The 26,795-nt window shown below is 39.6% G+C and overlaps 1 protein-coding gene and 1 pseudogene across 2 annotated transcripts; one reads left to right on the forward strand and one right to left on the reverse strand.

The window, feature by feature from the left end:
- Positions 1-681: 681 nt before the first annotated feature.
- Positions 682-25,358, reverse strand: LOC125917922 (plasma membrane ascorbate-dependent reductase CYBRD1-like). Of its 2 annotated transcripts, XM_049623993.1 has the most exons (4): positions 24,702-25,358; positions 15,119-15,327; positions 1,875-2,029; positions 682-1,335 (listed from the first exon to the last, which is right to left on the reverse strand). In XM_049623993.1, exons 2-4 carry the CDS (start codon positions 15,275-15,277, stop codon positions 1,038-1,040), a joined length of 612 nt encoding a protein of 203 aa, XP_049479950.1. In that variant the 5' UTR covers positions 15,278-15,327; positions 24,702-25,358; the 3' UTR covers positions 682-1,037. The 2 variants fall into 2 exon arrangements, with proteins under 2 accessions (XP_049479950.1, XP_049479949.1); XM_049623992.1 differs by lacking the exon at positions 24,702-25,358 and having other exon boundaries at positions 15,119-15,939.
- Positions 21,218-23,391, forward strand: LOC125917923 (G protein pathway suppressor 2-like; annotated as a pseudogene).
- Positions 25,359-26,795: the final 1,437 nt, after the last annotated feature.

The raw sequence follows: 26,795 nt of genomic DNA on the forward strand, positions 1-26,795 counted from the left end.
GGTCATGGACGAAGGAGTCAGATGGCCAAGTGACGAATCTCAGTTCTACCATTGATGAGCTGTGTGACCTTGGGGCAAGTCACTAGCCATTCTGAGCTTCAGATCTCCCATCTGTAAAATGGAGATAATAATAGTACCTACCGAGAAAAGTTTAAGGATTGAACAAGTCAATATTTATAAAGTGCTTAGAATAGTGTCTGGCAGATAGTATGTGCCACGTAAGTACTTTCTAAAATGAAAAAGGAAAGTCGGGAAAAAATGCTCTTTGAGGTTTGTAGAGCAGTTTATGCTACGTAAGCTTTCAGGGATATTCCGTTCTAATTTGGTTTGGAATCTGGGGTTATAAAATACGCCAAACCCCAGGGAGAGCTTTGGGATGAAGTGGAATTTTAGAAAAACTTCTAGGTCTGACGAGAGAAGACCTCTTTAGCTACATTTGGTTCAGTCATTGCCTCAAAATGCTCTAATATAACCCTGGTCTCTAGGGCCAGTCTGAGCTCAAACTAGTTGGGGAGAGAGCGCTGAGAAAAGGGAACCAGTTAGTTTCCTAAATTTTTTTCTGTACTCTGCTCACATTATCTGTGTAGCATAAACCCTGCCCCAGATCTAATTCTAAAGTGTTAGAACTGGACTCCCAGAATTAACAGGAAATGACAAAAGGCCAGAGATGCCACCAGCTGATGAAATTTACCAACCGAGGGACACATTTTTATTTTTTGTTTGTTTGTTTGTTTTTGAGAGACCCATTTTGATCGACTGTTTTATGCAAGGCACTGTGCTAAATGTTTTGGTCCTCAACAAGAAAGAGGTAACATAACCACAATTTATATCTGCTATTATTTACACGATCATCTCCTTTCCAATTCAGTTAAGTTCATAGGCCTCAATCAATACAAACTCTTCCAAGGAATCCTACTTTATGATTAAAATAAATATTGACTCTGTGGCCCAATCACCTTGGGGCTAGAGAGAAGAAGCGATAAACTGTAGAGCTAGTTTGTAAAAGTGAAGTGATATGGCCACATCTCTAGAACCCTTTACATGGTGGATCTCTGACCAGCCTCGTCAACGATGAAGTTTCTTTTCCTTGCTGCCACTTCATTGTTTAATTCTGAATCTGATTTGTCCACGTTGCTAAAGTTTATTGCTGAGCCTTCCACTCCCTCTTGAGCACCTCCATTTGGCTGAAGAAAGATCGAATTTGGTTCCTTAGGACGCTGCCATTGTGGTCTGGTGACTATCCAAAAAATGAGGGCCCCAAATACCACAATCAGAAGGCCCAGGGTATTTGTGAAAACACCTTCTGGTGGAGATGTACTGTACCCAGAACTAGTCCTACAAGAAAGAGAGAGTATGTCCAATTACAAATAGGGTGATGCAGCAGCGTGTCAAACAGTCTTGAATTTAAAAAAATACCCACTGGTAGAGCTTCTATGTAAATTCCCTTAAAGTTTGATATTAAAGAGAAATTTAAGTTATGCTAAAATAACTCAATGAAATAGTATGACGTTAAAAATTATAAGTATGAAAATAATGTAGTACCTGGAACACCAGTAGCACTTAAAAATTGAAAAACGGACGATACAAAATGTATATACACTATAATTACAATTAATATAAAGATATGCACATCAAAAAGATTAAGAGGGCACGTGTAACCTCAATAGTTGTAAGAGTGGTACAGTTTTTTGAACTTTTTGGTCCTTCTTCCAAGCATTATTAATGCTATACTACATGTATAATACATTTGTTAAAAATAAATTTTTAAATTGTCTATTTTTAATATTAAAAATTTTGTTACATTTTCCCCCAATGGGTAAGTATTTAACATTTTATAGCTTAAATATTACAATTAGGAAAACTATATAACTTACAGGGCAAAGAACAATTTCTCAGTCACTCCCATAAGTACCGTTGCGATCACTGTTCCAAAGATGAGCAGTCCGGAGTAAACATGTATGGGCATGACAAGTGCTCGGAGAGAAAGTGGAGCCCAAGGAAGCAGAAAGATGAAAACACCTAGGAGAAGCTAAACATCAACAAGTACAAAGGTTATCATTTAATTTTAAGAGTCAACCAATTTTAAAAGTATTATTATAAAAGCAATTGTACGCAAAATGAGAAAACCTTCATACAGAACCAAGGGCATAAGATGAAAATTTCCCCCACTCCAGTTCCACTACTCAAAGGCAACACCTATTATCACTTTCTCAAGTATCCTTCCAGAAAATTTGTATGCCTATGCAAGCATGTGTGTGTGTGTGTGTGTGTGTGTGTGTGTGTGGAGAGAGAGAAAGAGAATTTTTAAAGTATAAATGGTATCTTACTATACGTATTTGTTCTGCATCTGCATATTGCTTTTTTTCCCTTAATAATATATCTTGGAGATGGGGCACTTGGGTGGCTCAGTCGGTTAAGCGTCCGACTTCAGCTCAGGTCATGATCTCACAGTTTGTGAATTCAAGCCCTGCATTGGGCTCTGTGCTGACAGCTCAGAGCCTGGAGCCTGCCTCGATTCTGTCTCCCTATCTCTCTCTCTCTGCCCCTCCCCTGCATGTGCTCTGTCTCAAAAATAAATAAACATTTAAAAATTTTTAATAATATATCTTGGAGATCTTTTCGTATCAACATACGTGCATCTGGTTTATTCTTTTTAATGGCTAATGTTCTATTTTAAGGATGTAACATAATTTACTCAGTTTTCTATCTATGGATGTTCCTGTTTCTAGTTTTTTTCGATCATTAACAAAGCTTCAGTGAACTTCTTGTTTGTTTTTATCTATTTCCTTAAGGTTGCCAAGTAGAAAAGGAAATAAAAGATTTTCAAGTCCCTAAAACCATATATGATAGGACACATTTAGACAGTTCAATCAAAAACATTGTGTGTTAGGGTGCCTGGGTGGCTCAGTTGGTAAAGCATCTGACTTTGGCCAGGTTCTTGTGGTTCGTGAGTTTGAGCCCCACATAGGGCTCTGCGCTGACAGTGACTCTAGTCTTATATGTACAAGATTCTAGATAAACCTGAATCCAGTTACCTAAAGCCTACACAAAAGTGAGCACTGAGGGGCACCTGGGTGGCTCAGTCAGTTAAGTGTCCAACTCTTGATTTCAGCTCAGGTCATGATCTCATGGTTCACGAGTTCGAGCCCCACATCGGGCTCTGTACTGACAGCATAGAGCCTGCTTGGGATTCTCTCTCCCTCTCTCTCTGCTCCTGTCCTGCTCTCTCTCTCTCTCTCTCTCAAAATAAATAAATAAACTTAAAAAAAAAGTTACATGTTAAGAAGTTTACAATTTTGTTTTATGAGGAAAAACAGAGAGGTTATTGCCGTTTCTTTGATAATTAAATCCCTAGTGGGATGCTTCTCTGCAGAGGATAGCAAGATTCCTAAGTAATTGAAGTCTAGTGACACTTTCCATTTGTTTTGTGGCCCCACACCTCCTACCCCTTACCTATTCTCTTCTCCTCAAGAGAATAAAGATTTCTTAGTGACTGCTGAGCTACTGAATTTAAAGGGCATTTTTTCCAGGTACCTACTTTGGATCTACCCTCCCCGTCCCGCGCCCCCCCCCCCCAACAAAACAACGATGAGAAGAAGGGAGAATAGGGAGAAACACAACATCACTGTTCATCTTTCCTGAATGGGATCAAAGGACTAATGGGGGACACCAGAAGACTGAAGGCAGAATGGGTCTGAGACCCTAAAATATATTTAGTATCAGTTTCTGGGAAATGGTAATGAATGGAAGTTAATTTAAAAAAATGCATTCAATAGGCTAGTTTGCATATTTTACTGTCCACCTAATGCCACAAATGCCTGGATGTATGAGAAATGGTTCAGAGGGTCCCCTTTGGTGGTTGAGAATGTTGCTAATTCTCCTTCAGTGAAGTTTAGTGATTCTATTAGTATCAAAGCGCAAGCATCCCGATGTACAGATTGTGATTTCTATATGGAAACAGGGCTCAGGTAAATGGCCATCAAGGATTTAGCACATATATACTTCTATGTACTCATACCACATCTTTTCTGTGACTTGCCCATAGAAATATGCATTTCCCATATTTCTGCTCTCTTGACTTCATTCCTGATACTCTGTTTTCTCTCATTTCTTTCAGGATTTATCATGTGTGCCTCTTGTAATCCCGTAGGGCTCAATGAGCTAAGTAGTTGGGGTGCCAGAAATTTGCTTAGAGGACCCCAGGCAATTGAACTTCCCTTAAATGTTCATAGGCACAATTAAAGCCCAAAGGAAGTAAGCCAAAGTGTAATGATACCTCTAGATTATGGCATTACCAATGGTTTTTGTTTTTTTCTTTTTTCTGTATTTTATAAATACAGAAATGTTAAATGTTAAATGTTTTTTAACATTTTTATAAATGTTAAAATTAATGTATATTACTTTTATAACTGGAAATAAACAATAAAATTTTACTTTTACAGTTCCTGTGTTAAGTATCTGGACTTTCTCACTTAATTATTATTATTATTTGCTCACTAACAAATGTATTTTACTATGCCAGTCTTATCTCCTTTTATGAAACAAGAGTTTTTAAAAAAAGATATGTGTGAACTTCAAGACCCAACAAAAGCTTTTATTTGCAAACCGTTAATGAAACCAGGAAATATCTGCCTATCTAGCTTTTGTATTAGGTATGATTTCCTTTTTTTTTTTTTTAACTATAGAGGTGGATTTAATGAGCAATCAAGTGATTTACAGATTAATACATGGAAATCCTCTTCATTTTCCTGCTATTTCCTATACTCAATCATTCCTTCATTTAAAGTACATATTGCTGGGCCCCATCCCTCGAATTTCTGATTCAGTAGGTCTGGAATAGAACCTAAGAATCCATATTTCTGATTTCCCTGGTGATGCTAATGATGCTGTTCTAGAGGCCACACTTTGAGAAGCTCTGTATTAGGTCATTTCCAAGTTGCATTCTTCAAGTGTAAAAGCATGTTTCTTCCAGGGATTAAAACATCTAATCAGCACCAACTAGAATATGTCCACAGTTTTTTTATAGAGAGAGAGGACACACAAATGAACACTAAATTCCTCTGTCAATATTCTACATCTCCTTGCTGCACTGTCTTGCATCAAATCTACCTGGCAACATTCCAACACTGGCTCAGCCATCTTCAGGACTACCTCTGGTCTGCTAGGTGCTACTAGAGTTAAGTCACACAGCCAAGGAGACCAGCGGCACTATAAATTCATGGTTATGATGCTCACAGTTATGAGCACTTCAACACTGCTCAACAATCCTTCTACTATTGTCTGATTTATCAACTGGTCCTCCATGTTCTCTCTTCCTCAGACTAGTGGCTGTCCTGTGTGCCTCCTCACTATTAGCAGATGATTTTAGTACCATCTCATGGGAAAAACAGAGCTTCACTTTTCTGCTGCTGAACTTCAAACAAACCAAAAAAGCCAAGCCAACAATTCCTTCCTTTCTTCAATTACAATAGAGTTGGTGTTCGAGCTCCCAGCTGCGCCCTGCAACCTGCTTCCTGAAGGCATAGCTATAGATTCACTCCACTATTCACAGCCTCTCCTTCTCTACTGGTGCCACCCTGGGAGCATTTTAACATGCCCAAGCTTCTCACAATGAAAAGAAGCAAAGAAACAAAAAACCCTCAACCAAACACCCGCCTTGACTCCTATCCTTGTCCAGTTACCACCCTCTCCTTCCCTTACCCAAACCTCTTGACTGAACTATTTTCTTACCTTCCACTCCTTCCTCAATCCACTGAAATCTGGATTCTCCCTTTTAAGAAAAGGGCTCTCTAGTGTCATCAGTAACTTCCAGGTCACTAAATCCAAAGGACGGTTTTCAGACCATATTCTCCTTGCTTCTTATAGCACCTGACACTCCTCAAACCCTCTCTTCCTCCTCTAATGTTCCCTTTCTCATCCCCCCACTTGCTCATGCTTGCAAGCGACTCTCATCCCTTTACGGTTAACTTTCCAAATCTCATTAATTCCACCTTTGAAATATCTTTAGAAACCATCCATTTTGCTCACTGCTACTGCTACACCTCCAGGCCACCATCGTTTCTCATCTGAACCTCTGTAAACACCTTGCAGCTAGTCTATCTATATTTACTTCTGCCCAACCTCCAATTCATATTCCATACTCCACTCCAGGATGCCTGACCTCCTTCTTGCTTCTGAAACAAAGAAAACTGCACCCACCTACTCTTCTATTCACCTAGAATACTCTCTCCCCTTACACCACCAACCTCATGAGTTCAGGTTTTGGTCTGACTTCCTTTACCCCCCATACCATATGAGAGCTCTCCCAGAATGTTCCATACCCACCTTGTCTACCAAATACTCAAAGACCTGTCTTGTAAACTACATGAGGGCAGAGAGCATGTCTCTTTGGACCCATGCTTTTCTTATGGAACAATGCATCCCCCACAGCCTGGCAAGGAATCTCATACACAATGGGCATTTGGCTCTGTTGAATAAATGGATGGATTAATGAACAAAATTTCATTGACATAAAATGTATGCTCTCAATCATAAAGGTGCCTACGATCTAGAATAGAAATAAAAAATTCCATCTATAGGTCATAAAGGAGCCTTCCCTAAGACTTATACAATGGCTGACTTGTGTAATTCTAGTACACTAAGCCCTAGGCTGAGCATTTCCATGCATTATTTGGCTTTGAGCATGATGTTGTGAAGGATGTATCAAAAGCCTTAATTTACAGGTGAGCAAACTAAGTTCAGAAAAGTTCAATAATTTATCTTAAGGTCACGAGCTACAAATGGATGAACCTGATTCAAATTGAGGTCTCCCTGATTGCATGTCCTGTGTTCTTAAACACTACTTGCTCTCTGGATCTGAGCAAGAAGGTAGCCAGGGATCAGATTTCCTCCTGCTAAACAAAAGTCACAAAGCTGTGAAATGACCTTTCTGAGAAGCCTAGTAAGCACACAAGTAAAACAACGAAAGGTAAGAATTCGAATATTTCAGAGAGCAAAAGAGAATCTTGAGACAATTTAAAATGTTTTTAATTCACCTAAGTTTAATATTAGAAAAATCTACTGATGTAACTGACTACATTAACAGATTACAGAAGAAAAGCTTTTCTCCTAGGTTAACTGATCTCAAACCACATGCTTCTGAACCACCTGGAAGGCCTGTGAGCACATATTTCTGGGCCCCTCACCCAGAGTTTCTGATCCAACAGTTCCGAGGCAGAACCTAAGAATATAGTTTGTTTGGCCCTCAGGGGAGGGAAAGATTTCCAAACAAGTTTCCAAAGCGAAATAAAAAATAATAGCCTTAAAGGGAAAGATGATTAATTTGTTTCATTAAAATGAAGAATTTCTGTTTATCAACAAATACTAACAAAAGAGAAAATTTAAGCTTCAAACTGGAAGATATAAGCAATACATATAAATGAAAAGGAATCTGACACAGAACTCCTACAAATCTTCAAGGAAAAGAAAAAAAAAACCCTCATTTTTCAAGTGGACAAAAGATATTTCTCTTTCTTAGAAAGGAAACATGAGTGATCAGTGAAATAAACATTAAAACCACAAGAAGACATCATTTTATACCCACTAGTTTGGCAATAATTAAAAGTTTGAAGACGATGCATGTTGGCAAGGATGTGGCTTATGGGTACTCTTACATGCTGCTGGCAGGAACACACTGGGATCAACCAATTTGGAAAACAGTTTGGCATTTCTTTTTTCGTCTGAGTATAATTCCACTCCTAAGTATACGCCCAGAGTAATCTTTGCATATGAGGGCCAGGAGATATGTATATGAATGTTCAATATAGTATTGTTTATAGCAGAAAACTAAAAATAGCCCAAATGTCTAATAGCAAGAGATTGGATAAATAAATTCATGGCATATTTAAACAATGGAATACAAAAGTAAAAATGAATAAACTATAGCTAAGGAATCAAGATAGTTGAATCAGTAGAATGAAAAAAAGTTGCAATAGAATACTTATATTATGATACTGTGTTTTTCAAAATTTATTAAAAAAGCAAAACTAAACAACATATTGTTTGGGGATTCACAGTATGTAGAAAAATTGTAAAGAAAAACAGGGAATGGCAGAAAAACTTCCAGAGAATGGTTACCATTAGAAGTTGGGGTAGTTAGACAGATATGGGATTGAAGTAGAAGTGGGTGGGGGTTCTATGTTTTCTAAATTAGATTGGATAGTGGAATCCTAAGAGTTAATTTTATCATGATTCATTACTTCTAAATACATACAATATTGAGAACCCCAAAGAGCTTTTATTATATTATACATCTATTGATATTTACCATATTAGAAATTAAAGCTGAAACTTCTAAAAATATTTATTCATTTAACAATGATAATAAATTCAATACATATTTACATAAATAGCATGTCTTACGAAAAATAACTATATTATGTGAAACAAAAAACATGCCAAGTGGCATGTTTTACATATTTGCAAATCACTTTAAGTTCTGATTCAGTAGTAGATAATTGGATTCCTCTATTTGTCTCCACATTCAGGCTTATGTGATATCACATATAATGTAGTCTCTGGAAAAGGCCATGTAACACTTTTGAGAAACTGACACAAAGATAAATACCATCTTAGTATTATGAAAAGAGCTTTGAACAGAAAGAACCACCTGAAAATCTTGGTTACCACTCCCCACTCCCCGCTTCAGAGTTCTCTGGACTAGATTTTGAGAACTACTCTAAGAGGATGCCTCGGAAGCAGAGAGAAGGAATACCTCAGAGAGATGAAATGAAAGAATAAGAAAATATGTGTCAGCAAAATTTGGTGGAAGAATGTCACAAAGAAATTTCAGCTTAATTTCCAATTCAAAAGAGTAAATAAAGGATCTCTGCTTTGCAGGGGAATCATTGCTGTGATTCTGTTTTCAGGGCTGGGGTTTGGGGGTGGGGAGGGGTGGGAGGGGAGTAGGTGATCCGGGTCGGTCCAACCCCCTGTAAAAGTGCCTCTTCAAGAGAACATCTAAGACACAAGTGGACCCAAACACATTTTTACTGAGTTTAATCTATGGACTCAGGAAAGGTGGGCTCTCTACTTTTAGGGGTAGGCTCAAGGTTCTCAGCAATCCTGTCCTGACAACAGAATGAGGGAAGCAGAAGTCAGACATACAGAGAAAACAGCCTCGTGAAGAGCACACTTTGAGCCCCAGATAGTTTGTTATTTTTTTTAAATGCCCCAGAGGCTAGATTTCACAAGCAGAAAAGAATTCTATACTTGAAATGCTTTACAACCCATAGGTAAACATGAGGAAGAAAGAAGACCTTTCAGCCTTTTTTGGTTGTATTCTTTGTTGCTTACCTCCGTCCTTCCCTCCTTACTCTATTTACTGAACGCACCCGGACACTAGCTTCCCTTGGCAGGTAAATCCTGACTTTAAACAAAGGAGCTAAGCCAAACCCCAACAGTGCTAAGGTAAGAAGATATGAACCTGACATTCTCTCCCACGCTCTTCACACATTGGTAGGATTGCTTCTTGAATTGTTCTTTGAAGGGGAGGGGAGCACAAACTGACTTCACAAACTCGGGTGAACGGTCTGCACGCAGTTAAACTTGGAGACTGAAGTGCAGGCAGTCGTGACCGCATAAGCCAGCAGCAAGCCAGCGCCTGCATCCGCTCCAGGAAAGTGGAAACTTCCTGTTCTCCAACCACAAGCGGCAGCTCCAAGGATCTAGAATTCGTCTTGATTCAGAAAGAGAAACTGCTTCCCCTTTTTACTTTAAAAAAAATCGTATTTTATTTTATTTTACGTTAGAGAGAGAGCACGAGCGGGAGAGAGGGGCAGAGGTAGAGAGAGACAATCTTAAGCAGGCTCCGCGCTCTGCTCGGAGCCTGACTCGGGGCTCGATCCCACAACCTTTGGGATCATGACCTGAGCTGAAAGGAAGAGTCACTAGACTGAGCCACCCAGGCACCCCTCCCTTTTTTACTTTTAACTTAAGAAATCTGACAGAAGTATGTCTCTGTCAAAGCATATTTTTGTGGCTCATGAATTTTTGCAACTAAGAATACGGAGGCAGGAATCTTTGTAAATCATAATAAGTAGGGAGCTTAGCTCCTACCAAAAGCCTAGAATTCATTTCTTTCCACTGGGAAAGGAAATGTGCTTTCACTTAATTTCTCCCTGAGCACATCTGGGTGATCTGTTCTGTCACTTGTATGGAGAAGCAATGCAAGTAACTTGAAAATAGCTTTTATGCAGCAAAGGAATAAAGTTGGAATGTCGTCAACTTTTCCTGATAAGAAACTGTTCACCTGGTTCCTGAACAACCACAGGCACCAAGCACAACGTGAGTATTCACAATCTGTGGTGAGGGGACACCTGTCTGCTTGTTTGGTTTTAAAAATTATGTATATATGCTTTGTATATAACATAAGATTTACTTGTATTTGAAACAAAAGAGCCACAGGTTCAAGCAAGTCAAACAAGACACATTTAAAAATTTAATAAGCCCCCAAACCAATCCCACCCCCACAATTCTCCCATACCTTTTTTTACACATAAACACATACATGCTTTTTTTCTCTTTCCTTTTTTATTTTAAATGACGTTTTACTAAACATATTACTTATTCTCCAGTATTTTTTATACTGAAGAATATATCATGATTTCACTCTTGGTCAGTAGACATGGCTACATTCCTTGTAATGGCTGTATGATATCCACCATGGATTTACCAAAAATTATTTAACCATTCCCTATTGATGGATATTTAGTGGCTTCTGGTTTCCTGCTTGAATAAACAATGTTGCGCTAAAAATCCTTTTTAGGGGCACCTGGCTGGCTCAGTTGGTTGGACATCCAAATTCAGCTCAGGTCATGATCTCATAGTTCCAGCCCCGCGTCGGGCTCTGTGCTGACAGCTCAGAGCCCGGAGCCTGCTTTGAAGTGTGTGTCTCCCTCTCTCTCTGCCTGTCCCCTGCTCATGCTCTCTCCCTCTCTCTCTCACTCCCTCTCTCTCAAAAATAAATATTAAAAAAAAATTCCTTTTTAGAGTTCCTTACGTTACAGTATTTTATTTCTACTCTCTCCAAATGTGGGATTGCTAGGTTAAAGGGTAAGCATATATATATTTTTTTAATTTAGTAGATATTAACACACTACTTCCCTAAAATTTGGTGACAACACATTTTCCTGTCACTAGTGGAAAAGCAAAAGTGGAGAGCACCTTTGACCACTCACACCCTTGGCAGCAAGGAACATCACCACTGTTGTCCTGTTAGTCTTGTGGGGGAAAATGACATTTTATTGTTGTTTTATTTTCTATTTCCCTAACTTCTTAGTGAGGTTGGACATTTTATATGTTGATTGGTGATTTAAGTTTTTCTTCTGTGGCCTGCCTGTTCAAATCTTCTGTTTATTTTTCTGTGAGGTTGCCTTTTTGTCATTAATTTTTAGGAGTTTTTTTATATTACATATTAAACACATTAAGCCTTAATGTATGACATGACTATCCCCATATCCCTTTGTGCAGTTTCTGTTGACTTTGTTATGTTTTGCCCCACATAATTTTTTATTAAATTTTTTTTTCTTTTTTAATGCTTATTTATTTATTTTGAGAGAGAGAGCATGAGCAGGGGAGGGGCAGAGACAGAGGGAGAGAATCCCAAGCAGGCTCCACGCTGTCAGCACAGAGCCAGATGTGGGGCTCGATCTCACAAATAGTGAGATCATTACCTGAGCCGAAATCAAGAGTTGGACGCTTAACTAACTGAGCCACCCAGGTGCCCCCCTCCATATACTTTAAAAAAATTTTTTATATAATCAAATATGTCTTTTTTTTTCCTTTATGACTTCTGGATTTCTTGTCAACCTGTGGACTCCCCAACTTCAGATTATATAGATTATTTGCTTCTTAATTTTCTTTTTCTCTTCTCATTGGGTTTTTAGGAATCTTTTTTCCTTTGTGTTATATACAGAGTCCTTTCGCTTGTTTGTTTGGTCTCTTCCAAATGGATAACAAATTATGATGGTAACGTTTATTAAATAAGCATTCTTTCTCCACTAAATTGAAATACCAAAGTGCCGAAGAAAAAAAATCGTGTACTACTTGGACTGTTTCTGTCCTCTCTGTTCTTTCCATGACTATATTTTGTTTACTCTTGTATTAATAGCTTGTTTTGAAGGCAGGTCTCCCTTCACCTCTTTTTCAACATTTGTTTGGTTATCCTTGGATATTTGCTCTGCAAGTTTAAAACTACTATTGGGCTTAAAATTAGAATTATATTATACATAAATATAGTTGAAGAGGGAAAGATATTTCTATATTAATTGTTCTCTTTTAGTAATATGGTATCTAATTATACCATGTTTTCTGTTTTTCAATAAAATTTCATAGTATTCTACATATTCTACATATAGATTTTATACTTTCGTTGTTCAATTTATTCCTACATATTTTATATTCACATTATAAATGAATTCTACTTCTTATTCTAAGTGGTTATTTCTAGTTTACGCAAAAGTTATTGAATTATGCATGGCTATCTTCTTTTTTTTTTAGTATTTTTAAATGTTTATTTATTTTTGAGGGGGGGAGGGGCAGAGAAAGAGGGAGACGTAGAATCCAAAGCAGGCTCCAGGCTCCGAGCTGTCAGCACAGAGCCTGATGTGGGGCTCGAACCCACAAACTGTTGGATCATGACCTGAGCCGAAGTTGGATGCTTAACCGACTGAGCCACCCAGGTGCCCCTGCATGGCTGTCTTAGATCCAGGCACCTTCCCAAATACTCATTACTCTAACCATCTCTGGGTTACTAGACATACATTCTATGTATTTGCTTTTGCAAACTGAAAAAAAGTCACAAATTCTCTATTACTAATACAGATTTTTTCATTATCTTGTAGCTAAAACCTCTAAAATAAATTTGAATGACCAAGGTAGCAAGCACCAATGTCTTATTAATATAATGGAAATGTCTTCAATATTTCACACTGTAAGCTGGTGTTTGCTGTTGGATGTTAGTAAAGGTGTTTATCATCGGGGCCGCCATCTTAGATGTCAAGATGTAGTACACAGTCGCTCCACATCTAAGAGGAATTTGTTTTCTCCCAGTGTGCTAGAAAAGTTTAAAGTATCCATTCCTAGAAAGTCAAAGATACAAAACAGTCTGGACCAGTGCCTTTTTTAGAGATAGATTTCAAAAGATCTTACCAATTTCATCTAATATTTTATTGTCCTGTTTAGTTTTTTTTTTTTTTTTATGTTTATTTATTTTTGAGAGAGGGACAGAGACAGAGTGTGAGCAGGAAAGGGGCAGAGAGATAGAGGGAGACACAGAATCTGAAGCAGGCTCCAGGCTCTGAGCTTTCAGCAACAGAGCCCAACGTGGGACTCGAAACCGGGAACCTGAGATCATGACCTGAGCCTAAGTCGAGCGCTTAACCGATTGAGCCACCCAGGTGCCCCAATCCTGTTTAGGTTTTCTAATTCCTCTTGGATCAAATCTGGTAGTCTATATTTGGCAAGGAAAGAATCCTTATTTCTTAAAGATTTTTAAGTATATTATGATATATTAAAATTTAACAATCTGTCCTAATTTTAAAATAATATCTGTATCTATGATTAATTTTTTTCTTATTCTGAAGGTTGTATATTTTGTTTTTTCTCAGGTTTGCAATGGTTTATCTCTTTTATTTTATTTTTTTTTAAAGAACCAGCTTTTCATTTCATTTATAATTTCTTCTATTTTTTATTCACTTCAGTTTCTTACTTCTATATTCACAGAAAAGTGAAGTTCACATTGATATCCCAATTAGATAGCTGGCTATATACTGTCCTAAGGAAGGGAAGTGAATTGCTGTAGTTCACAAAGATTTTTCAACAAAATGGTTACCACCAAAAAGATTTTAGAAATTCACCTTTTACTTTAGTGTCCTAGAATAGCCAAATCCTTATCACACTCCATTAACTTTTGTTCATATACACTGCTCTCAAATGTATGTGTTTTTAATAAGTGAAGAAAAGACAGGGGAAAACTAAACTAATCCCTGAGCCTTCAAAATCTAACAAAGAAGTAAAATTCATGTCTTCACTCATAAAGTTAGGAAATAGAAATGACAGGACCACCTGGGTGGCTCAGTCAGTTAAGCACCCGACTCTTGATTTTGGTTCAGGTCATGAGTCCAGCATCAGGTTCTGTGCTGACAATGTGGAGCCTGCTTGAGATTCTCTCTCTCCATTTCTCTCTCTACCCCCTCTCCCTCTCTCTCTTTCACTCTCATAAATAAGTAAATAAATAAATAAATAAACTTAAAAAAAAAAAAGGAGGGGCGCCTGGGTGGCTCAGTTGGTTAAGCGCCCAACTTTTGCTCAGGTCATGATCTCACAGTTTGTGAGTTCGAGCCCTGCACTGGGCTCCGTGCTGATAGCATGGAGCTCACTTTGGATCCTCTAATTCTTTCTCTGTCCCTCCTCTGCTCATGTGTGTACACTCTCTCTCAAAAGTAAATAAACATGAAAATAAACTTTTATAAAACAAAAAAGAAAAGAAAAATGATAGAGGAATATGGGAATGACATCTTGCCTATGCTTGTTTATTCAGCACATGGAACTTGAAGTCCAGATAATGGCAGTCTAGGTGTTATGGAGACAGTAATTTCCCTACATAGATATGTCTATATTTAAAATCTCATGCTCAGGGTGCCTGGATAGCTCAGTTGGTTGAGTGTCCAGCTTCAGCTCAGGTCATGATCTCACAGTTTGTGAGTTCGAGCCCCGCATTGGGCTCTGTGCTGACAGCTCAGAGCCTGGAGCCTGTTTCGGATTCTGTGTCTCCCTCTCTCTCTGCTCCTCCCCGACTCGTGCTCTCTCTCTCTCTCTCTCTCTCTCTCTCTCTCTCTCTTCCAAAAATAAATAAACATTAAAAAAATTTTTTTTTAATCTCATGCTCAAGCTTAAAGACTGAATTCTGCAGTTCTGGTGGCCCTTCAGGGAAGAATACTTACAATGGAAACAAAATGGAATAGGGCCTAAAGGGAATGAGAAGATTATTTCCAAGAAATATGAATGTGTAGAAAACATCTGCAGTATCTGAACTGTTTTGCTTTTCATATCATGCTTACAAATACACTGAGACATTGACCTGTAAGATGTAGAGTATGACGACCGTCAGTCCGACCCAGCTGTGTAGACTGTACATGTTGGGGATATTCTTGGCATTGTGGAAATCAAAAACAGCCACCAGAGAGATAATTGCAAGAATGGCAGCAACAGCGTGTAAACCTGCATGGATGGATTTCATCAGGAGCTTGCTGCATTTCCAGGTCCATGGCAGTCTGTATACGATGATGGCTAGAAAGAAGCAAAAGGGGACAGAACGTGGCATTGTTGTTTTTAATTAACACAAGTTGAACAGTTTGACGCGCTGAACACTCCCTTCCATGAAACCCTTTTCACCTGGCTTCTGCTTCTCCCCTCTTCCCTGCCTCTCAGGGGTTCATTCTTGGGCTCTTTTGCCGGCATCTTCTTTATTTCCGACTTATGAACAAACTCTGGTGGCTCTCAGGGTCAATTCTAAGACTTTTTCCTCCCTCTACACTCTCTGTGGGTGATCTCATTCACTCCTTCACTGAGATGCTACCTACATGGCAGGGACTCCCAAATTCTCACCTCCAGTTCATACCTTTTTAAAGTAGGCTCCATGCCCAGCATGGAGGCCAACATGGGGCTTGAACTCACAACGCCGAGATCAAGACCTGAGCTGAGATCAAGAGTCAGACGCTTAACCAACTGAGCCACCCAGGAGCCCCTTAAGCCCAGAACTTTCTTCTTACCTCCAGACCCACAAAATCCAACAGCTTCTTTACATCTCTATAGAGATGCCTCCAAATATCTCAAACTCAACACATCCAAAACTAAATTATTAATCTTATGACCTGGTTTCTTCATATAGTCATAGTTTGATAAGAAAAGACAGACTAAGGAATATATATATATATATATATGCACAAAGATTTAACCGAACAAAAGAGTATATCCACATATTTTACAAAAAGGTATATCCAAATATAGATAAACATAAGAAAGATGTCAATTTCACTAGTCAACAGAGAAATGCAAATTAAAATCAAATGAGAATATGTCTACCACATATCTGAATGGCTAAACATGAAAAATGCCAAGTATTGCAGAGGATGTAAAGCAATCACAGCTCTCATGTTCTGCTGATGGGAGTTTAAATGGGAACGAACACTGTGGCAAAGTAGCAGTATTCACTCAAGCTAAACTTATGCATAACTTATGATCCAGCAATTCTACTCCTGGGTATATGCCCCAAAGGAATATGTACATATGTTCACCAAAAGACATGCACTAGAATATTGTTAGCATCACTATTTGTAGTGGCCCCAAACTAGAAACTCCCCAAATGCCCATCATTAATAGAATGAATAAATAAACTGTGATATATTTACACCGTGGAATAATATACAGCAAAGAGAATGAATGATCTATAACTAGAACATCACCCAATGATATGGATCAACCTATAATGTGGGTGCCAAGAAACCAGACATAAACAGTTATAGACTGTAAGGATTCAATTTATACGAACTATAAAAACAGGCAAAACTCATCTCTGCAATAAGAAAAGTCAGGATAATGGTTGCCCTTGTGAGGAAGTGGTATAGTAACTGAAAAGGAACATGCAAGAGATTTCTAGCTTTCTGCTAATGTTCTGTTCCTCAGTCTGAATGCTGGTTACATAGGTGTTCACGGAGGGAAGATTTCACCAAGCTACACACCATATGTACATTTTTCTGCATGTAGATTAAACTTCAACAAAAACATTTTTGAATAACATTTTTTTAAATGTGCTGGTTTAAGCAATAGATTACATAGCCACGTTAAGCAGCCTGCAATTTTTGTTCTGAAGGCAATATCCTGCCCCTACCCACCCTCATTCTCACCCCTCCAGTCCATGTCAGGAAAACTTTAGAGGTCTGAAAATGTATGACAGGTGGATAAAGTCTGAAGAATACTTCCTCTGGAAGGTGGATTCCATTATAACAGCAGTGTATATTGTTTAGTTCCAGCACGAAAAAAAAAAAAAAAGCATATTCCCACTACAGACGTTTATAATTCAAATATATAGAACTTCATAGGATCACAGAAATTTATGGCATTATCTAGTCCATTCAGTCACAAATGCATAAACCTACAAAGACAGATGTGGGTTCAGCCTCTTTAAAGCCTACAGCAAAAGATGTCAATCTTCGTATTCGTTGGTTCCATTCCTTAACACTTGACAGCCCTCACCATTAAGACAGTCTTCTTTTTATCTAGTCCAAACTCTGAAGGATTGCTACTTACTAATTTTAGTGCATATATGGATACCTTATAAATGTTGATCGATTATATTTTCTCGAGGACATGGAGACTTTTTGGATAATCATTTCTATATTCAATGAATCTTTTCAAGCCATTTAGTGCAACCAGGTATACCAGTTGACCCTTAAACAACGTTAGGGGCAATGATCCCAACTAAGTTGAAAATCCACATATAACTTGATTCTCCCAAAACTTCACTACTAATAGCCTACTGTTCACTGGAAACCTTACTGATAACATAAACAGTTGATTAACACATATTTTGTATATGCATTATATACTGTATTCTTAGAATGAAGTAAGCTAGAGAAAAGAAAATGTTAAGAAAATCATAAGGACAATACATTTACAGTACTGTTGTGTGTTTATCCAAAAAAAAAAATCCACCCGTAAGTGGACCTGCACAGTTCAAACCCATGTTGTTCAAGAGTCAACTGTACTTTTAAAATCTAGCTCAATGTCCCTTCTCATCCTTACTTCATCCTCTCTGAAGGAAGGAATGCATTTTGCTGTTTCTCCTTGTATCCTGAGCCTAGAACAGCCCTGGGCTCAAAGCATGTAGCTCCATAAGTATGATTTTTAACTCTTATTTTGAGATAATTGTAGATTTACATGCAGTTGTAAGAAATAATACAGACAGATCCCATCTACTCCTCACACAGCTGATAACATCTGACATAACCATAGTACAACATCACAACTAAGAAACAGACATCAATATAATCCACTGACCTAATTCAGATTTCACTAATTTTATTTGTGTGTGTGACTTTTGAGTGTTTTTTAAATAAATGTAAGATACTCTCTTCAGGCTGATCAAAGTCTAGAAGTCAAACTGAAGTCAACTCAGACACATGGTTTCCCCTCCTTATGCTTTTTCTCCTTGGAATTAGTGGATATACATATCCCTATGTACATGTGATTCTCAAGTTTTCATATAAATCATATGAAACATATATGATTCTCAAGTTTTCAAGGAAAGCAAATGTCTCTTTACCCATGACTTTGTGACCTTTCATCTACACAGTGGAGCCTTTTGCAATCTGTGTGATCAGGCATTAGTAAAATAAAAATGTGGATAATATGAAAATCTAATAATACATCTCACCCTCTTCTGGGTTAACATGATTTATTACACACACACACACACACACACACACACACACACACACCTGAACCCTTACACACCATGCTAAGTGCTCTATATGTTTACATCATAATTTTTACCTCAACTCTGTGAAAAAGGTATGATTACTATTACCATTATACAGAGGAGAAAGCTAAGGCAGAGAGATGTTAAGTAGCTTGCTTAATCTCAATTCGCATTTTAAAAATAATTATTATTGTTGCTATCATCCTCATCATCCTATCATCCAGGCACTGCCCTTATCTTAGATGAGGGAACTTGAACATCTATGTATGAAAAGGAAATACGTGGACTATGTTTGCTTGAAAAGCAAATTATGAACAATAAATCACAACAGCTTTTTCTCCCCGGTCTGGATCCTGTTGTGTCAAAAATTTCCAAAATCAGAACTAACCTCTGATATTAGAAGTCAGGAGTAATTATCATGACTGAGAGAATTTACAATGGTTACCAGGAAGATTCTTGGGTGCCTGGGATGTTGTTTCACCATCCAGGTACGTTAGTGTGTTCATGTTATAAAAACATGTAACTTATGATTTAGGTACTTCTCTGCATGTGTGTGGTTCTTCAATAAAACACTTGCCTAAAAAAAATGTTCAGTGAAGAATTTTTACTCTTCTAAATACTACAGGCATCATAGAGGAATGTGTTGAATTTCCTTAAAACTAAAATCTTCGCTCCTTGAGTGTTAAAACTGGATTTTTGAACCTTGCACATTTACTCAAATGCTTTGAGACTGGTTGCACACAAGCTTTCCTTCTCCAGCAGTAGCATGAATGGACACAATGTAATCTTTTATTGATGATTTGGGGTTACCAATAAAACATACTGTCCTATTACCAGTGGAGAAAATCCTAAGGGGCTTCTAGAGCTGGAGAGGTGCTTCCCTCCCATCCGCATGAGCCCAGGCAGTTACGATGTTTCAGCCCCTGGGTCTAGTTTAGAGTTCTTCAATCTCCTCTTTTAGTTTCTTGCTTAGGTTAGGGTGCTTACCCTCTTCCATCATCCTGTATAATCTTTTATTCCTACCACCTTTGAGTTCTAGTTTATACCTTTTTATGTTGACAAAAATCAGAACCTCTGTTAAATCAGGGTGATGGATACATGGGGATGTTATGTTACTTTCCGTATGACTGAAAGAATTCTTACTATTTTTCAAGTTAAAACAATATTTTTGTAAGTTCACAAACCCAAAAGCGAATTAATCTCAGCCACTAAGTCGGCAGCCCTCGGAAACTGGAGGGGGCTCTCATGTGAGTGAGGCCTGGAGTTTCTGCCTCTCTTGGGTATGTGGAAATTCTGCCAAATGTAAATAGTTGACTACCATTCAGAGTGTTCTTTAGATAAATGAAGGATAACTGCAAAAGTTACATTTGCATAAAGTGTTTACATGTTTTTAAAGATGTATAAATAACAAAAATACGGTGGACTCCCAGAGAAAAGGGCAATCTTAACAAAGCAAACCACATTTCTTAAACAAGAAGCTACTCTCAACAGCTATAAAAACTGCCTGGAGAGCAGAATTTAAATATTTCTTGCTTTTCTGGCTTGGCATTTGCCTAGACACCATTCCTGAGGTTCAGTGAGAAGGAAGAAAAACGTCTCATAAGCCCATGAGGAGGGGAAACGGCATCAAACGGCTACTTGTAACTGAAACAAGGGTTTTCTGTTAGAGGCCTGAGTTGGCAAGACCATATCCTCGCAGAAAACGAAGGGAAACATGAACACATATATATGTGAGAAATACATTTTAAATCTTCTTTAGAAGAAAAATTATTGGTAGTGGAACACACCAGGAAGAAAGAAGAAAGAAAAGAGAAAAGAAGGCAAAGAAGGGAAAAGGAAATCAACACCTGTGTATAATTATTTCGCGGACAAATGAAGGCGAAAATATAGTAACTTGAACTGAATTTAATTAGAAAATTTCTCAGCTCCTAGCTGCATGATCAATTCAGGAATGTGTGAAAATATACATTCTCTAAGATGTAATCTCTGGTTTGACACCAGCTTTCCATCCATAAACTATCTATAGGCAATACAAATTTTAGATCTGTCAAAGCGTGTGTGAAGAGAGAGGAACTTGGAGGGAGAAATGTCCCCAAACATAGAAAACAATTTGCCTCTAGTTCTTCCGTGTTTAAATCTTGTGATTCATGAAGGTAGGGGCGTGTCTACTTTGTTCAGTGTCATATCTCAGCAGTTAGCACACAGCCTGGTACATAGTAGGACTTCATTAAGTGTTTGTTGAATAAATAAATTTTTTAAAGTACAGTAGGGGCGCCTGGGTGGCTCAGTCAGTTACCCATCTGTCTTGGGCTCAGGTCATGATCTCACAGTATGTGGGTTCAAGCCCCACATCCGGCTTTGTGCTGGCAGCTCAGAGCCTGGAGCCTGCTTCAGATTCTGTGTCTCCCTCTGCCCCTCCCCAACGTGTGCTCTCTCTCTCTCTCAAAAATAAACAAACACTTAAAAATAAAAAAATTAAAAAGTACAGTAATTCATTGTTTCCCAGCAAATGAGCAGATCCTCTTTGAAAATGCACAAATCAAAAACTCAAGACAATCTGTACTGCTGATCCAAGTGTAAGACCAAGTGGTCCTTTCAAGCAAGTAGAAGGTAGTCTACACCTGGGCCCACTTAACAGGTTGACGTATGCTTTAAATGAACCCCCAAATAAAATAGGAGTAATTGTTTGAAGTACAGTGGAATTTTAAAACACTTATAAATTCTATGTAAATATGGCGTATGCGTTACACTTTCCTTAACCCTTTGAATGAAGTATTATCTTGACATCCTTGGTATACACTCAGAGCAGGATTTACTAATTTCCCCATGCACCCAAGAATGTACCAGACTCTATGCAAAGATCTCCAGTTTAAACGTAAAAGCAGAGAATCCTTTAAAATAATCTTCTTGGAAAGATTCCTCCGGTAGCTGTCAAAGAGAACCTGAGCTTTGAAGCACGAATGCCTGAAACCCTGGCCCGCTAGAGCTGCGCTTAGCTGAGCACCGGAGGCTGGACAGGCGGGGGTGGGCACGTGACCCGGGCTGCGGCGGGCTTCCGCCTGGGCGGCCCTGGCGCACCCCCCCAACCCCCTACCCGGGCGCCCGCCTCCGCGTAGGCCCAGTCCGAGGTCTGGCAGTCAGTGGTAGAGCCGGGCACCCCCGGCCCCAGCGTCCTCAAAAGCACCATGCCTGCGCTCCTGGAGTGCCCCAAGCTTTCCAACGCTGTGGCCGGGTGTTGCACCAGCACACAAAATGGAGCGGGAGCGCAAGCGGCCAGCGGAGTAAGAAGAGGTGGACAAGACGATGGAACAGAAGATGAAGGAAGAGCAGGGAGAAGGGAGAAAAAGGACACGGCATGTTGCATCCACAGGGCTCCTGAAACAATGCTATGGGCACCAGTGACAGTCACAACAAAGTTTATTACAATGAGAGGCAAGGCCGACCGATAGGGACCAACACTCTTGATAAGAGTGCGGCCCCAAACAGCCAGGGTACAGAGTTTCTATAACCGATCACATCGTTTTATCATCACCTGGGAACAGAACAAAGAAACAGTTTCCAGATGAGTTAGAAACAGTTTCCAGATGAGTTAGAAACAGTTGCCTAACGAGGTATTTATTTTAGACTTTCTGCCTCTAAGTTGCAACCAGTGGATCTCCTTGACCCTGCCTCTGATGCTCTTTTCTTTGAATTTTTGTTTCCTTAATTGGTGAAGCCTAATTTACAAGAGTATGAGGCGTAGTTTACAAGAGCAAAGCAAGGCTGTTATCTCTTAACCTTCAGTGTCAACACAAAGCTGTTATTTTTCAAGCTAAGCGTTAGCCGTACACTACAATTTAACCCTTACAGGCAGAGAGAATGTCGCTAGAGGAGAGCAAGGAACAAATCCTGAAGTTGCAGGAGAAGCTTGGGGCCCTACAGGAAGAGAAGCACCAGCTCAAGAAAGTTTTACCTGAGGGTGAGAAACGGAGGCTTAGGGAGCACAGTGACCTGACCAGGCTGACGTCAGCTGCGCAACAGCAGAGCCTGATTGTTCACACAGGCACACAGGAGCTCCCCTCCTCAGCATGCAGAAGAGCCCCGGAGGACACAGTCGCCCAGGCACCCTCATAGTGGCTGCTGGCAAGGCCAAACAGATGTTCCCACCCCAAGTACTTACAACCCTGCAGGAGGTGGGCTCAGCAGCAGCTTTCGCAGGGACCGCAGAGGTCGAATACCAAGGCTGTGCTTACGGGACCGCCCACCTCGCTGTGGACCCCCTTAGCCGGCCCTAGGCTGCGCTCAGAACACCTTCGGCGTTTCCGGCAGTGCGGTACCTGTCACGGCCACAGCCCTGTGCAGTGCACAGCCACCGTCAGCCCACCCAGATAGGGTTCCTCCAGCCTGGTGGTGACCTGGCCTGACAAAAGCCCTTGCAAAAGCAGAGGCAACATACTAACCAATGGACTTATTTTCTGACTCTTCCTCCCTGCACCGCATGCACCCCCAAGCTCTGCGTCCAGCCCCTGCCCTCTTTGCCTCTCCCCAGCTCCCTGTGCAGATGCAACTGGCAGGAGAGTCGGGCTTTGTAGCTACCAGCCAGCCTGGCCCTCGGCTCCATCTTCATCCAGCACAGCCAGAATTCGCCATTCTACCACAAGTGACCATCAGACTTTTGTCTTCAACCTCACCCCCACTCCCTGCCATGGGTGAGGGTCCCCAGTGTGTCCCAGTCCAAAAAAATCTACCTGCCGCTGCAAAAAAAAAAAAAAAAAAAAAAAGAATCTGAGCTTTGGAACATGCCTGTGTATTCAAACCGTCTCGACCTTTAGAGAGTCAAAATGTAGGAAGTGATTTGGATGATTTGGTAGATTTGTTTAGTATCTTGGCACTGAAGCATCTCTTTAAAGTGACTGAAATCATCACACAGGTGGCTACCTGGTATCGAAGAGTGTGTGAAGAGAGGAAAATTCAATTAATTGCTAGATATTTAAATACCCAGAAACTCTGCATTGTAGAAACATAAGCTATATTTTCTTATGCTTCACATCGATATTATGTAACAAATTAGAAATAGTACTGGCTCTGATATCACCTCTTTGACCCTAGTCAGACAATCTCTAAACTTAGGAGCTGAACGTCAAATCTTATCCAGCTCTAAATATCTAGGGCTCAGGTTTTCTAGAAGAAAACTGTAACTCAGCTTAACAAACTTAAATGGGAACAGCTTGTAGACAGGGCTACATTTTACTTATTTGTTTTACACAGTGTCTGGCATGCAGTAAGTGTTTAATAAATGTATGCTAATTAAATAGGATGATATATGAAAACTGGATGAATGAACAAACTTAGAAAAGTACAGCCAAAGTCTGTACAGTTCTTTCAAAGCCTATTTTTACCTTTTAAGAAAGTTTCTCCTGGAAGAAAAAAAAAGTTATAAAAAAAACATTTCTGGTCTATTTTCTCAACAGAGAAGATTATTCTTTTTAAGGGAAAAATTTAAATCCCACAAAGTCAAGACAGAAAGTCACTTGTAAACTGGGAGGTATGGAGTGGATTTGGTCCGTAGATGTGTTTTGTTTGATCAGCACAATATTTGGGGGGTTTTGTTTTGGCTTTGTGGCTGGTTTACTTTTAGACTGAACCAGTTTTTTAAAATCTGTATTCTCCTGGATAATGGGAAGCTCTAGCCACTCGGGGCTGGCATCCCCATAGAGCCACAATCTGCTGCAGCTAAGAGGTTTCCTATTTTGTCAAAAGTAGACACTCTCCAGTTCTTTACAGTCCTCCCTCCACCCTCAACACGCACACACAGAAGGCATTTCCCTTCAGCTGTATGAAGATCTGACCTTTCGTTAATGGTCTTAGTTAACAGATAAAGTAGCTTCACACTAATGTTATTAGGAAACATTGCTCACAATAAAATGACCCCCTGATTGGTAAACTGTGTCTAGACTGGGAAAAGTAATGAAAAATCTATAAATACCTGATAAGAATGCCAAACTCTGGGCTTCCCAGAGTGCAATGATAACTGTTATACCCTATGTTGCTTTCCTAGGGCTATCATAACAAATTACCAAAAACTGAGTGGCTTCCAGTAACAATAAATGTATTCTCTCATCGTTCTGAAGGCCAGAAGCCCAAAATCATGGTGTTGGCTGGACTAGTTCCTTCTGGAGGCTCTGAGGGAGAATCCAGTCCATACCTCTCTCCTAGCTTCTGAAGGCTGCTGGCAACTCATGGTGTTGCTTGGCTTGTTGACACATCATTCCAATCTCTGCCTCCATCTTCATATTGCCTTCCCCTCTCTGTGTCTGTGTCTCCAATCTTCTCCCTCCTGAGGACACAAGTCATTGGATTTAGGGCCCACTCTAAATCAGGATGATCTCATCTTGAGACCCATAACTTTACTTCTGTAAAGACACTATGGTCACATCCACAGGTCCTTAAGAATAGGACTTGGACATATCTTTTTGGGGGACACTGTTCAACTCACTATATATCCCCTGCAGGAACACTGGAAGCCAGATCTATAGAGTATTGCAAGAGATACTGGCTGCTTTGGGGCATGGAGACCTAAAGCTCTGATCCCACCAATGCAGATCTCATCTCCTGGTGAATAAACTGTCACCTGCAGAGAGGCTAGTTTATGGGGGGATATATGGTTGCTACAGGAACCACTGCAGGAAAGGATGCCTGTTTGGGGCACCTGGGTGGCTCCGTTGGTTAAGCACCAGACTCTTGCTTTCCGCTCAGGTCATGATCTCATGGTTCATGGGATCGAGCCCCACATCAGGCTCTGCACTGACAGTTCAGAGCCTGTTTGGGATTCTCTCTCTCTCCCTCTCTCTCTGCCCCTCCCCAAACACACTCTCTCTCTCCCTCTCAAGATAAATAAATATTTTTTTTAATCACTCAAAAAAAAAGAAAGAAAAGAAAAGAAAAAGGATACCCGATGCGGTCACGCTAGCAAGCTCTGGTTCCTATCCTACATCCTCCTAAGTGGGCTGGTGCCCAGTGTGGTCTTGGCAGTCTTGTGTGTCTGAATGTTTAGTTGAACACAGAAAGACATTCTCGTGGGTGCTACACACCTAATCCACTTCACATATTTACTTTATAAACCATCCTTGTAGGTATGGCCCCTGGTTTAGAGGACTGCCCAAACTTTCGTTAATTTAGTAAATATTTATTGAATTCTGACTGCATGCTAGGTAATGTTCTACACACCATGTAGTGTTCTACACTACGTCAGTGAGGAAAACAGACAAGGGAACTTACATTTTAGTAGGAGAAGCCAATGAGTGAATAAATAACTAAAATAGTCAATGGTCAGAATCTGGGTAATACTGTATTTTAAGTTTGGCATCTATATAATTATCTGAAGGACTGGGTGAGAAGTGTGATAGGGAAAGAGGAATCCAGGATGACTGAATGAACATCCAGAAGGATGGGGTTAAGAGTATGGTTGTTTTTAAGATGATAGAAATGGTAACATGTTGGAAATAATCCAGTCGGGGGGCGGGGGGAGAAACTTAGTGATGCAGAAGGAAAAGGGGAGAACTGAAGTGATGATGTCTTTAGGTAGGCAAGAGGAGGCACAGGTCGTACTTAGCAACATTCTAATGACCCCGAGGCCTTTAGAATAAAGATGCATTTCCAATATAATATGACACCCATTCTTCCCTAATAAACCAGTACTGCCAAACTGGCTGAACAGGATAATCACTGAGGGGGGAGGGAGAGTATATTTACTTTAGATGTTATTATTATCATTATAAAATGAGTAAAATTGCATTTTGTTACAGAACTAATCACTCATTCAATTGCTATTTATTGGCCTACCAGTTGCCAGATCTAGTTGTTATTCTAGGTGCCAGATATACAACAGTGAGCAAAGTAATCATTTCTAAAACATTTTTATTAGTTACATTACAAAGAGATCTGCATGTATTTATAGCAAAAAATGTGTTTTGGGTTGCCTTGAATTGTGTCTTCATGCTTTGTAAAAACCCTCATTTCCCTAAAATTGGTAGGTATTATTATTAATAGTGTCCTCAAGGCTGGGTTTAGAGTAGGTATCTGGGGCATTTTCTCCACCATCTTCTTTGCCAGGTTCTACGCCAAGAGCCTTTTTATTTTTATTTTTTTTTAATATATGAAATTTATTGTCAAATTGGTTTCCATACAACACCCAGTGCTCATCCCAAAAGGTGCCCTCCTCAATACCCATCACCCACCCTCCCCTCCCTCCCACCCCCCATCAACCCTCAGTTTGTTCTCAGTTTTTAACAGTCTGCCA

The sequence above is a fragment of the Panthera uncia genome, unplaced genomic scaffold (genome assembly GCF_023721935.1).
Source record: "Panthera uncia isolate 11264 unplaced genomic scaffold, Puncia_PCG_1.0 HiC_scaffold_299, whole genome shotgun sequence".
Taxonomy (NCBI): Eukaryota; Metazoa; Chordata; class Mammalia; order Carnivora; family Felidae; genus Panthera; species Panthera uncia.

Coding starts and splice junctions, on each gene's coding strand:
- LOC125917922 (XM_049623992.1), bottom strand. CDS start 15,361: ATGCCACGTTCTGTCCCCTTTTGCTTCTTTCTAGCCATCATCGTATAC. Junction 2,030..15,118: donor TCATACTCTACATCTTACAG/GTCAATGTCTCA, acceptor GTTGATGTTTAG/CTTCTCCTAGGTGTTTTCAT. Junction 1,336..1,874: donor GAGAAATTGTTCTTTGCCCT/GTAAGTTATATA, acceptor TCTTTCTTGTAG/GACTAGTTCTGGGTACAGTA.